Raw genomic sequence first — 14,527 nt, forward strand, 5'->3', positions numbered from 1 at the left:
CATTTGATATTATGATGAATAAAGTCTCATCATTAAAAAAATTTGGTAAGTCATATAACTATTATAAAGTTGGATTGCTACATTCTCTAGAAGTAAATAGGAAAGGAAAATGGATAAAGATGAAAAGAAAACGATTTCCAAGAATTAGTTATTGAAACTAAAATAGAATACTAGAAAGCAAGGATGATAGATATGCAACCAAAAGGATAAACTGGGGTCCTACTTATTTTTTTGGGAGTCTATCTACTACAGAAAGGAGAGAAAAAAATTCTTCTATTATTCTTGTAATGAGGAGGACATATTATCTTTCCTTGCAATTACTATTTAAATTTTGAGTTTGTGAACTAATATATTTTGGTATTGAATAAACAACGGAAGCATCTTTTAATTTGTGTTTATTAATGTTCCCTCGAGTTATGATTGAGAATTGTCTTAAATGTAACTATTTCAATACCATTATCAATATAAATATGGCTGATTCTGGAACTTAGTTTTTTAGACTAAGCTTCTTGTTGAAAGGGATACACAATCTTAATGCTTTCTATTTAGTTGTAGTTTGTACATGTGAGGGAATGTGATGTGTATTAATTTATCGTATCCACTTGTTCTTATGTTTGAGTGTTTCACATCTATTCCATGTTTATGGGTAGATGTTTGTGTGCCTTGCTTTCTAGTAAGAAACATCCATGCTTATAAATTATCAAATTCATTAGAAATCCCACACGAGGAGTTATAACCTGTAAAATTTAAAGGATATATGTTACTAACAAATATCCATTTTCTTTAATATAATCTCCCTCCACCTCCGCCCTTCCCCCCACCATTTTTACTCAAGATTTCTATGAGGATTTACTTAGGGGCTCCAAACCAAGAAAGTCGACACAAAAAAGTGTTTTCAATATCTCATTGACCTTTTAGACTTCATCTATGTATGACTAATGACTTATTCACTCAAAGTTCATGAAGCAAAAATGGTTTGTTAGCAAAATTGTCTACTTTGTACCAATATAAGTTATGTTTTGTATTGAATTAAATAAATATCATTGATTTTCTACACACATTACACTAAAGTCTTGATTGAAAAAGGTCTATAAATTTTAAAATGGTATATGCACATACACTTTAAATCATTTAATTATCATATTATGATAATATGAATTACGATCTAAAGTAAAATTTGATTATAATTATGAATTAATTAGTTTGTCCAAATATTCATATTTAAGATCAAATTAATTTTTAAATTAATATCTTTTAACATATTTTATTAACGATAATTATTCTATTTTTATATTATTAAAAATGAAAAATAAAAAGAAATATTTGTTAATGTATCATTTGAACACCTATTTCAAATGATAAGTACTTTTTATATCGTGAAACATAGCTAGTTGACTATTTGACGTATCCTTAAATATAACTAGTTCACCACTTCAAACAAAAAAAAGGAATAAATTTATTTTAAAAAATCCACTTGTCTATTACTCCAAAGTTACGGGTGCCTTAAAAGATTGCATATTTACAAGGGTAAAATAAGCCCCACTATCTCCTTTTCCCATCAAATGAAAATGATTTCCTTGTTCTACAACTCGTCCATCCCTAATCACAGCTATGGAGTCAGCGTCTCGAATGGTGCTGAGGCGGTGAGCAATGATCACACTCGTTCTCCCCACCATCACTCTGTCCAGAGCGTCTTGTACCACCTTCTCAGACGCGCTGTCCAACGCGCTCGTCGCCTCATCCAGCAACAATATGCTCGGATTCTTTATTATCGCCCTCGCTATTGCTATCCTCTGCTTCTGCCCTCCCGACAACTGCACTCCCCTCTCTCCGCTCTGCGTTTCGTACCCATCCTCCAGACAGCTGCAATCCCCACAAAACATATTATTATTATTATCAATAGTGCCCCTCTCGCTTGTATTAATAGGATCCAACGAGAATTCATCAATTCCAGAAGCAGCAATATTTGAAAACTAACCTTTAAAGCTTTACAAAGAAGAGAGGAGACGAATGTACCTGATGAAATCGTGGGCATTGGCTGCCTTTGCGGCCTCGATCATCTCCGCCTCGGTGGCATTCTGCTTTCCGTAGCAAATGTTATCCCGAATGCTGCCTGCGAACAGCGTGGGCTCCTGACCGACGAGGGCAATGTGCTGCCTCAGACTCCTCAGATTGAACTCCGTAATATCTCTTCCATCAATCCTGACGACCCCTTTGAGGGGGTCATAGAATCTCTCAATCAACCCAATTATGGTGGATTTCCCCGACCCGCTCTCCCCAACAAGAGCGACTCTCTGCCCCGCCTTAATACTCAGGCTGAACTTGTTGAAAATCATCACATCCGGGCGAGACGGGTACGCAAAGTCCACGTTGCGGACGTCAATATTTCCGTCGAGCTTTTCCGGGGTGGCGCCGTTTTGATCGTCGGGAATAATGGCGGTGTGGCGGTCGAAGATGTTGAAGACAGAAATGAGGGCGTCGGAGCCTTCGGCGATGTCGGTGGTCATGGTGCCGGCCTCGGCGATGACCCTGGCGGTGCTCATGAGGACGAAGTAGGTCTTGAAAAAGGCGTCGGGGGAGATGCGGGAGTCGTAGACTTGGTGGCCTCCGTACCAGTACGTCAGGGCTGCGTTCAGCAAGGAGAGGCTCTGCGACGCCGCCAGGACCAGCCCAGCGAACCACGACTGCTTCATGTTGTCCCTGCGAGGGCCCTCCTGCGTGTGTTTGAACAGGGTCAGGATCTTGTCCTGCGAGGAGAAGGCCGTGATCGTCCTGTGGTTGCCCACCGCCTCCGACGCCACCTGGCTTCCCCTGGCCTGGGCTTTCACGGCCTTCTCGGACATGGCGGAGAGGACCACCTTTCTGCCGTAGAAGCAGAATATAATGAGGGGCTGCACCGCAATCAGGACCAGTGCGAGGCGCCATGCGAGGATCAGGCTCACCGTGAAGGCGATCACCACGGCCGAGGCTGCTTGCACCATCAGGGACGCACGATCGCCCACCAGTGACCTCATCTGCATTTCCCAATGCAGTTGCACAAACCCGCGTGTCAGTATATCATACATAATCAACATCACTTTTTTCATATTTTATTTTATCTATGTACATTATTTTGAGTTTTATCTGACTAATTAACTCATAATTTTAAAGTATTTTTAGCAGCAACAATATTTATTATTATTATTAGTTGAGCATCTTAAATATAAGTTTGGAGAAATTTGCAGCAGTTTATTTGGTAAGTTTTTCATTATAATTATGGCTGTGAATCATAATTCTAATGTGATGTCATATAAGTATGATTTTATTAGGGATTCAAAGCAGTACAAAATAAAAGTGAGATCAATTATCGTGCATTAGGGAACAGTACTTGTACTAAATGATTAAATTATTTTCTAATTGTTTATTTAATTAATGAACGATAGAAAATTGTTCAATACTTGTGATGTGGCACATCACATGAGTGGTTGCTTTTTAAAATTAGAACTTCATTTCATTCAATTATAGATGTTCATTATTAACAAAAAAAAAAACTTTAAAAATACAATTAAAAATATTAGATACTAAACTATCAAATATAATTATTAAATTAACAACTGCTGTCACAACTATACAAAAGTGTAAGTATTAAATGTAAACAAAATATTTTACTTACGACATAATTAAAAATTAGAATAAATATTTTAAATATTTCTATCTAAATCCCTTTTAGATATTGATTTCATATATATTTTTTATTTCACATTCAGACCATTATGTTTGTCTATATACCTATTTGCGCATAATTAAATCTAATATAGACATGTGATATTTTTAAAATAAAATATTACAAGACTCGACTTTTTACTTTTACTTTTAGTTACCACATTATATTAGAATCAATTTTTTGACTTTTAGTCACCACGTTCATATGCGACTCTGAATTGTAATTGTAATTATGCAGGTCAACTTAATTAAACCTAATATATGCATCTAAAATAGAGTTGAGAAACGTACGACATTAGCGTCCTTTTCGAGCATGGAGCAAATGGCTCCACTGGAATTCTCCTCTTGATCGAACCACCCGACTTCAAACGTAAAGATCTTGGCCAACATGCTCTCCCGCACTCTTTTCGTCAGATATTCCCCCATCACTGCAAAATTGTAGTGCTGGAGCACGCTGAAGACGAAGGAAACCACACCAATAGCGAAGAAAATGAGAGCGTACTTTTTGGTTTCGGTTTTGATCTTGTCGTGATCTTGATAGAAGAAGACAGAGAGCATTGCCCCACTGAAATAGGAATACGTTGGCTGGACTGCACCAAACACAATGGCTCCTAAACACCCCAATAAAGCCTGCCTCCATTCCGGAGCATTCAGCATCAGCAATCGTCCAAAAGAAGGGGCGGAGTTAGAAACAGGCTGTAATTCATGATTCTCTTCTTGTTCCGGATGCGCTGATATTGACCGAAATGAACTCGATTTGCTTACGCGGCTGGAACTCCTTGCTCTTGCAAGACCCCCGTAATTATACTCTTCTGACTCCTCCAAGTGGCTTGTCATTTCTTGAAACTGAACCAGAGCCGCATAAGCTCCACCCTCTCTGCATATCAGATCCTCGTGTTGGCCGGACTCGATGACTTGACCACCATGAACAACTGCGATGATGTCGGCGTTGCGGATTGTGGAGAGGCGGTGGGCGATGATGAGCGTTGTGCGGCCGATGGAAGCGTTGTCGAGGGCATCCTGCACTATCTTCTCCGACTCCGCGTCGAGAGCGCTCGTGGCCTCGTCCAGCACCAGCACCCGTGGATCTCTCACCATGGCCCTCGCAATGGCTATCCTCTGCTTTTGCCCCCCCGACATCTGCACCCCCCGCTCTCCCACCTGCAATATTCCATTCCATTGCCACATTTCTTTACATTATTAGTTATTAGTTAGGGTGGTGCACTCATGCTGCGCACCAAAATCTACAAATATTTAGAGGCATGATACGAAATAAGGTCAAGATTCTGCTCAAATATTTTAAGGTATGATATCCTGGATCAGATAGACAGTATGATTTCAATCTTTGACTATCACTCAAAGAGACCAGTTTTCCACTAGCATATTAGCTTACTTAAGCATAATTAGTAATGGTGATCATATGTTCAGATATTATTAGGTATGATATAAGAGATAAAATGAGGATTGTGCCATGCATGGGTTACTGGAATGGATACATAATATTTTGGTTCAACTAATTAAACAAAATTAGTGATGCAATGATATGCTCCTAGTTTACACCATATTGATATACTCCTAGTTTATACCATCTGCCAAAGTCCAAATAATCCTAGTTATGGTATCAAGGGTGATGTAAGGATTGTGTCTTAAGTGAATTTGTCATATTGGATACCTGTCATTTTTTGATTATTAGGCAAAAAGATATCAATATTCATCAAACATGTAAGAGACTAGATAGAACTTTGCTTGAGATGACCTTGTCAAAATGGATGTTCACCATTCTTGGTTGTTAGCTACTGAGATTGTGATATTGCTATCAGGATTTAACAATGTGATTTTTGAGTCAAACTCATTGACCCATGTTTCATGAGTAGTGATTCAACATGAGTCCATCTCTCATGATAATAAATGATGCTCATTGGATCTAGGTAATGCTCACAAGGGTGAAGCACTAGGACTCAAATCACTTTGACTCAAAAATCACACAGTTAAATCTTGATAGCAATATTACAATTTGACTTACTGTGGAAATTTTCCTATACTTATCAAGCTAAAGAGATATCAATATTCCAAAGTTCCACTTGTTGAGCACAATTAGTGATAGTGAATAAATGTTCCTTGATTCACCATCTATCAAGATCTAAATATTATGGGATATGATAGAAAGGATGAGGTCAAAATGTGTTTTGGATAACTTTGACCCAATTGTTAGCCAAAGAGATATGGAAACAAACTTGTAATCTCATAAAATATATTAAAATGAACTTGTGGATGATCTGAAATCACCATATAAAACATATATTTACTATTAAACATGTTAAAATAATTTTATTCTTAAAAATTACTATCAAATTCTACAAATTGAAATTAAGTTATAGAATTGTAATATAAACTAACAATAAATATATAACAAAATAAACTTTCTTTTTGAACATGTACTAATTTAGTAATATAGCAACAATAATTATGATTGTATAATTAGTATTAAAGATAAATATTTATAATTGAATGAATATTATTTATATGATTTTAAAAAATAACAATCACACGATACTACATCAATGCACCGTTACAACTTAACATATGATTATTACTCTTACTTTTTTTTTAAAAAGCTTCTATTAACATTATATTTAATGATTCAAAATTCACACAAATCTATCTAATAAACTAATCTGAAAAAAGCTTAGAAGTGAGCTGTAATGAATGTAAAGTTTGGGAGAAAGATGAAAATGGAAAGCTGACCTGGGTGTCATACCCATTTGGCAATTGAGTGATAAACTTGTGGGCATTGGCGGCTTGCGCAGCCGCAACAACTTCTTCCATGCTGCCTCCCTCCTTCCCAAACAAAATGTTTTCTTTGATAGAAGTCGCAAAGAGAGCAGGCTCTTGGCTCACTAATCCTATTTGACTGCGCAGCCATTTGAGCTTCAGTTCCTTGATGTCAACTCCGTCCAGCAGAATCTGCCCAGCAAGAGGGTCGTAAAATCTCTCCACCAACGCAACCGCCGTAGACTTTCCCGATCCGCTGCCTCCCACCAAAGCGACTGTTCTTCCAGGCGGCATCGTCAGACAGAAATTGCGAAAGACGAGGCTTTCCGGCCTCGATGGGTACGCGAATTCAACGTTTCTGAATTCGACTTCACCGCGTACCTTTTCAAGAATCTGTCCAGTGCTATCATCGGAGTCAATGACGGGCACCCTCTCGATCATGTCCAATATACGCCGTCCTGCACCGCACGCTTCCGAAAAGTACCGAATGTTTGGAATTGCAGTTCCCAGACCTCTGCAAAACAGTATCATCAGTTTTTTTTGTATCTTGAAAGAATGTGATTTGATTTGAAAATGTCGATCGGCTTACAGATCTTGAAGGTATTTTTCCAGCATCATCTGTTTGATTAAAAAAAGAGTGAAATTTTGAAAGAGTTTGATGTAGGATTTGAACAGTACACTTACAGGCCACCCATGACAAAACAGATCCCGGCAGAGAATATTTTTCCTCCGCTTAAGCCGTGATACATGACCAATCTGCTGCCATACCAAGCAATGAATGACCAGGTGCAGAAGGTGAGTCCCGTACTTCCCACCGCCATGCCTTTCACAAGCCCCATCTTTATTCCAAGCTTCACCGTTCCCTGCAGCGCCTGTGCAAATTTGGTCATTGTTCGCTCCTCTCCCACAAAAGAGAAAACGGTTCGCACTGATGAAATGGCTTGCTCTGCAATGTTGCCGGCCCTGTCATACGCTTCACGAATGTTGTGAGATATTCCAACGAGAATCCGGCCATACATTATTCCCGGAATTATGAGCAATATCACAAAAGGGGAGATCACTATCGCCAGTCTCCATGTCAAGTAGAAACCCAATATGTAACTCCCCAAGAAAGTGGCCATGTTCATCAAGAAGTTGGGTATCTGCTCAACAAGGACACTGGCTCAATAACATTCAAATAAAAAATGTGTGAAACCAATTTTTTTCTATAGTGTTTTTGGAATTGAGTTGGTGGAAGTTTTTAATCTATATATCTAATTATAATTCTAAATCTGTGAATCATCATCAAGCAGCGCTATCAAAATCATGACAATAGATCAAGGAGTAGATGAAGGAAAGTGATCCAAATTATTATCGATGATAGTATCTATTTAATTGGAGCTTGAAAATTCATATAGAAATGAGTCTCTTAAATGAACTATTTTTCTTTCCAAAAAAATATTTATTTCAAAGTTTTACGATAATAGAAGCTCATTTAAAATATAGGGAAATTAAAAAGAACCAATGATGTTCTTGAAATCAATTGTGTACGAGTTTTATCATCTATATTTCTGATCAAAATGCTGTTTGCGAATTTGATTATGAATGACTTTTTCATGAAGCATGCAGTACACATGATAAGAATGTTAAATCAACATCTTATTAATAAGTCACATGATATAATCTGAAATAACAACTATGAATATTATAAATTGTAGAAATTCATCATGTAAAGCTACATGAAAGAAATAGAAACAATATACCTTCTCGCTGAAGACTGTTTGAATAATGAGCGTATCACTGGAAACACTGGAAACAACGATGGATGTGGTAGTGCCCTGCGTGTCGAAGAATCCAACATCCTGCCTTAACACGGCTTTCAAATATTTCCTGCGCATACGAGATGTCTGCCTCTCCGCGGTCCTTGTCCAACAAAACCCCTCTACAAAAATAACACAAATAGCCACCTCAATAATTGAAATCCACTTATTCTCAACATTTACAAACAATAATTGAAACCGATGTTGATGGTGGCTGAACGAATGGTTTCCTTTCGGTTATCTATTATTGCAAAGTTTCAAAAGTAAAAATATACAAATCAAATTCAATGATAGCTTGTTGAATGTAATTTAAAACAAAACTTTTATATTGAAATTGAAGTTATTATTAGTATTTATGTAAAATAATAAGTTTTCTACCATCTATACAGTAATGACTGATTAGTTTTTTAACTATAATGTTTAGACCTTTCAAAGCATATTATTTTTATTATCTATAACCAACCAAAATGTCTGGGAAAATAGGTATAATGAAGTTGATCAACATCTAAAAAACATACACCATCCAATCTAATGATAGATCAGTCAATGTAAATTCAGAATATTGACAAAAACATAAAAAGATTTAAGGCTGAACTTATATATAGTAGGCTCGTGTTTTAACTTATATAAATGAATTTTACTAATTTTTAAATAGAATTTCATTTATTATACAATTTTGTGTAACCTTTATTTTACATGAACCAGTTATTTGAATCAAAATCAAATTCAACTGATCCGAAACATCTAAATATTAGACAAAATCAAAACCAAAACGTGAGAAGAGGCTGCTTAACTCACCTAGAAATGCTGCAAACCCCAAAGCAATAGCAAGATACACCAATATTAACGAAAACTGCAATTTGAATTGAAAAAAATCATAAATCATTCATATAAACACAATAAATCGGCTACTGATGCTACAAATGATAGATTATTGAGAAGACTGATGAATTAACACTCCAAGACTCACCTTTCTAATATTACTAAGAAAGTCAGCTCCATTAGAAGAGGGGCCATTTCCGACTGTATTGAGTACATTAGTCAAAACAGCGAGTAAAACAGGCAGATATAATCCATCTCCAATAGCTCCAAAAGTGCCCAATCCAACAAGCCACCAATCAGTCGAATCAGCATACTTAAAAAGTTTCCAAATGGGGACACTTTGATATGATTTCTTCTTGGAATGATGTTCCTTGTGCCCGCTTGAATTTTTCATCTTTGCAAGTCTGAATTGCAATCTAACGTCCCAACTCTCATAACTAGTGACCTTATAATCAGATCCAAAAAACCAAAATCCACATTTTAAAAATGTGTGTATGATCTGGATGAAGATCGTCTTGTTCGTCACTAATGACGTTTCATAGCAAAATATGATGCACATGCCATCACATTGGAATTTTTATATTTTGAAATCAACCATATTTTTTAAAATGGAAAGATCGTTGTTTTGAAGTCAACCGAATAAGAGGTATCAGATATAAGTTACATGGGAATCTCTCCATCCTCCGTCGCAAACATTGTTATCAATCAGTGGCCTTGAGTCTGTTAAACAATTCGGCAACGTATAATTTTAGTGCGAAAAATGGCGGTGCATTGAATCAGCAGATTATAAAATTGAGCCGTGCTGCCATAAAAGTGACTGATGTTTAAAGCTAACGCATGTGATGACACCTACTTTATATTCACATACACGGCAGACCCACTGGATAATCCACCTGCAATGTTGGCCATAAGAGAATCAACAACATATGCTTCTTTTGGCTTCTTGCCAAACTTGTTATTTTCAGAAAGAAAGGCTTTTGTAGTGATTTATTTATTTATTAAAAGTTGATCCTATGAAATTTCTTTTACCGAGTGAATAGATTATGTATTTTGTCAAGTTTAGATAACTTATAAAATATTTCAACTTTATATATATATTTTTTATAGTTAAATAATTTATTTTATTATAAAATATATGAAGTTCATGTCATTGGACATCATTGGACAACATCTGTATTTTGATCAATTGTCTCCAACCCATAAATCCAAGAATTTCCTTTGGCTACCTATGATATACATTTGATCATCGAGAACTAGAAACCTTAAAATTGATTTGAACACATTGCAAGACTAGATATCAATCATCACATAGTATTAACAATTGTAGAACAAAAAAAAAAAAACTTGATTCTTCAAACTTGGTTGAAAGGTCCAAGGTCTCTAGGCATAACTCTCAGCACTAGTTTCCTGTTGCTTCAATCTTGCCTCTTCCCCTTCATCCACGACCATGAGAATTTGTCCTACCATATTCTCCCACCTTTGGTATCCCCCGTCCTCACCCTCTTTGCCCCCTCCTTGGACCAACTTTTCTTCAAGGGTGCACAACTCATTGCTCTTCCTGAAGTGGTCTCTGATAATACACTACCTAGTAGGTGAGGCTTGCTCAGTTGAAATGTTCCCTATCCAAACTTGACATAATGACCATTTCTCAATCCTTTGTATACTTGCACATGACTTTCCACATGTTTTTGACCTCCAATTTTTTGGCAATGTGACTCTAAGATGCATGGGAGAAAAGGAATAGGTGTCCTGGATAGGATATCTGAGAATATGGATTGAAATCCCTCTTTGAGTACAAAACCCCATTTTGGGCCAGAGATTACTTTAGCAACAAATCTTTGCCATTTGGCAATCTCATCTCATGGGTCAATCATAATTTGACGAATAGTGCATGTAACGTAGACCACGTCAACTGTGTCACTGGATATTTATCAAATTTGGGTCCAACGCTCGTGGTAGTCACCCATTAGTTATCACATGATTGGTCAAAAATATCGGTCCAATTGCCAATATAATATATGTTTTGGATACATTTATTTTAAACATTTCGCCATCCTTTGCATGTTGTTTCTTATTGGACAACATTCTTTCACCATTACTACAACCAAATAATCTCATGTAATTGGCCAACCTAGATTGGACTATAAGATATTATTATTCTACACAATTTGTTCTTTTCTAGTCTAGAGACTAGCATTTCTTATTGCTGTCGAAGTTTTAGAGTGTTGAGTGCATTGCCCATTGACTCGTTGACCATGGTTTTCATAAAAGGCATGCAATTTTTAATTTATTTTTAATGTGGACAATGGTACTGGTACTAGTTATTTTTATAGTTTACTGGTGATTGAACATCTCACATGCTAAGATAGCCTATAGGTTTGCAAATTTTATTGGTAGTACCGTAGACTGTAGTATCGTAGCAGTAGTACCCTTTTTATGAGAATGAATCATATTATTGTTATTATATGTAGTCTAAGTAGTCTACTATCGTTGTTTATAGTCTTTGACTCATAACTATTTGAGTCTTTTGTTCAACAACTAAGTTGATTTATTTTTTTCAGCCTTTATCGGTTTGCAATGTCAAACAAGAGGGGTAATAGGGGTTCCAACAGGATCCCTAAAAGCTAAGAGAGGCCACCATTACTGAAACGCAAAACCATATCAGTATATTTTGGTGGTGGAAATGTTGGCAACCTACAAGATCCACAAGTTAGATCTCCAGTGCTTACTAAAAATGGAGATTCATCACAAGTTGGAGACCATATTGAAGAAGTTCAAGTTCATGAACTTGATATCTCAGTTGAGGATGAACTTGAACATGATTTGGAGGCACTTCCCCTGAGTAGGGAGTCACAAATTGATATCATAGAGTTGGAGTCGATTAATGACTAGTTGAGTGAGAAAACCAAAAGTGATTCCATAAATCATGTTCGTGCACAAAAGGGGAAAAGAAAATTGGAATAAAAAAAGTTCGATCTTGTTGGGGTTTGTCAAAAAGGAATTTTCAATTAGAATGGGTGGAAAAGTACTAATTCATTAAACCAGTGGCCAATCCAATTGATGGTGAGGCTCTTGTAGAATGCAAATGTAAGATTTGCAAAGAGATAAGAAAGAAGGAGAAGAGGTTGTAGCTTAAACTTGATACCATAGAAAAGCATGTCGGTAAAGTTTACAAAAAAGAAACTATAGATGGAGTTGAAAAATCCATGCTAACTTGGAAAATAAAGGATAACTATTTTCATATTAGGAATGTCGAAATATACGAGTTACACAAGCAATTACAGGAAAAGTATTTTGCAGTAAAAGGTTCCATTGAAGATTTCATTGAGAAAAAAATGCAAGTGCAAAGTATGAGAAAAGTAGTTCAATTAAGTGTGGTCTTTTACATTTTGAGTAAAGGACGTCCTATGATGGACTACCCTTCAATTACTGCCTTATTGCACTTTGTTAAAGTTTGAAACTATCCAAACAGTCATTGGTTAGTAAAAAACGGGTGGTAATGGGCTAGTTGTCTTGCACAGGTTGAAAAAGAAGATATGAAAGAAAAAATAAAACACTCAAAATTCATTGCATTATCTCTAGATGAAGTTACAAAAATTCATAATACTTCCTGGATGTGGATGCATGTTTATATTGTAAACAATTTTTGTTGTCAACTCTTTCTACTATCTGTTGCTAAATTGAATTGTAGTGCAACAATTGAAAATTTATATGATTTATTAAAGAGTACTCTAATTGAATGTGGAGGTTTGGATAACATGGAGATTGCCAAAAAGTTGGTGTGTGTTGGAGTGGATGGAGCTTTAGTTATGCAAGGTCATAAAGGCAGTCTTTGTAAAAAGATCAAGAATGATTTGACACCCTATTTTATTCCCATTTATTGCATGACCCATAAAATGAATTTAGCTTCTAGAATTGTCAGCGATTTTGGTTGTGTAAGTAAAGTGGAATCTCTAATCAAAGAGATTTACCAATACCTTTTTCAAAGTCCAAAACAAGCCCGAGAATTTCAACACTTTTCTCAAGGACTTCCTAATGGGAGGAGACTTCTCAAAGACAATGATACCAAATGGATCTCTTTGGATGGACTAGCGCATCGAGTATTCTTTGAATATCCATCATTGTTTGGAGTAATCCATGCTATGTGAGACAGATTCCTTTGGCTATATTCAAGTCTAACTAATATTAAGATACTCTTAACTTTAGCAGCTATTCTCCCCATCCTACAAGACATGAGAGATCTTATAAAAAAGGTTCAACAAAGAGCTATGTATATTGCAGTATATAATAAGCTGCGTAAAATGACATTTAGCAGCCTAGATCTATGTATCGATTACTACCATTAGATGAATCAAAGTTTGCAAAGTGGATAGAAATTACAAATTTAAACAATCTTGGAAACTTTTTTCATATTGGCACAAATGATGAGGTATGTGCCAAGGTATGTGAAGTTGACATACCAATGTAGTACTATGCCCGCATCAACCCCAACTCCAACCCCAATGAAGCAAGAAGTGAAGTAGAATTAGAACTAGAGAAGGTACTTTCACAAGTTACAAGTGAAGACTTCAAGAAGATCAAAGACTCTATGCTTTAATCTGTCAAGCGAGTTTGCTACAATCTTTCATCAGAAATTAGATTCAAATTCCCTCCAAAATAACTACTTGAAGCAATGTCTATTGTTTTTCCTCAATATTGGTCTCTAAACTATCTGACTAATTTTTGGAGAAAGATGAGGACTTTAACTCAACATTTTTGCAAACCTAAAGTAATCAATGGAGTAATTACAAATGGAATTTTAGATAAATCTTGACTAAAAGATCAATCATATTCTTTTGCAAACATAATGAGGGAACAATATGATCTTATGGAGGATCCAAATGAAGAGGGAGCAGTAACAAAGCTTTGGAAAAACTTTGGTGAGAGCAATCAATTGAGAGAGTCAATACCAGAATATTTTAAGCTTACCAATTTATGTTTGACAATGATATTGGGTTCAATAGAGGATGACAGAGTTTTTAGTACTTTGGGCTTCCTAAAGTCAAAGGTTAGAAACAAATTAGACAAAAATTTGGATAATTGTTTGAGGCTCTATAATTCTAAGTATGAGGTGGATAGTTTCCCTTATGATAGAGCTCTCAGCATTTGGAGAAACAAATGTAGAAGAAGAGGGATGGTCAACATTTCAAATCCAAGTGGTAGTGGTAGTGGTGGTGGCAATGGTAGTAGTGGTGGCAGTGGTAGTGACGGTGGCAGTGTTTCATGTCCTGATAGTGGAAGCAATGAAGATGATGTTGACTTTGGAATGCATATTGACACTGACAGTGAATCTAAAGAAAACACAATGAACAATGAAATGTTATATGCAATAAATGAAGAAGATTCTAATGATAGTGATGTTGAGTTAGTCCAGGTGGAGTGGTAACTATAGC

General features: G+C 36.2%; 1 protein-coding gene across 1 annotated transcript; it reads right to left on the minus strand.

Annotated features, from left to right (window-relative positions):
- Window positions 1–531: 531 nt before the first annotated feature.
- LOC149548043 (ABC transporter B family member 15-like) lies at window positions 532–9,489 on the minus strand. The gene is made up of 9 exons (XM_089794221.1): window positions 9,244–9,489; window positions 9,072–9,126; window positions 8,217–8,395; window positions 7,159–7,616; window positions 6,448–6,988; window positions 3,994–4,863; window positions 2,017–3,014; window positions 1,513–1,863; window positions 532–625 (listed from the first exon to the last, which is right to left on the minus strand). Exons 1-9 carry the CDS (start codon window positions 9,487–9,489, stop codon window positions 532–534), a joined length of 3,792 nt encoding a protein of 1,263 aa, XP_089650347.1.
- Window positions 9,490–14,527: the final 5,038 nt, after the last annotated feature.

Source organism: Cupressus sempervirens, chromosome 7, assembly GCF_028749045.1.
Source record: "Cupressus sempervirens isolate cs-2001-9-10 chromosome 7, ASM2874904v1, whole genome shotgun sequence".
Classification (NCBI taxonomy): domain Eukaryota; kingdom Viridiplantae; phylum Streptophyta; class Pinopsida; order Cupressales; family Cupressaceae; genus Cupressus; species Cupressus sempervirens.

Excerpts from the sequence above, each read along its gene's own strand:
- LOC149548043 (XM_089794221.1), bottom strand. The coding sequence starts at position 9,489 with ATGAAAAATTCAAGCGGGCACAAGGAACATCATTCCAAGAAGAAATCA. Across the intron at positions 7,617-8,216 it reads AAACAGTCTTCAGCGAGAAG|ATACCCAACTTCTTGATGAA; the intron begins GTATATTGTTTC and ends CTTGTTGAGCAG. Across the intron at positions 1,864-2,016 it reads AATGCCCACGATTTCATCAG|CTGTCTGGAGGATGGGTACG; the intron begins GTACATTCGTCT and ends TGGGGATTGCAG.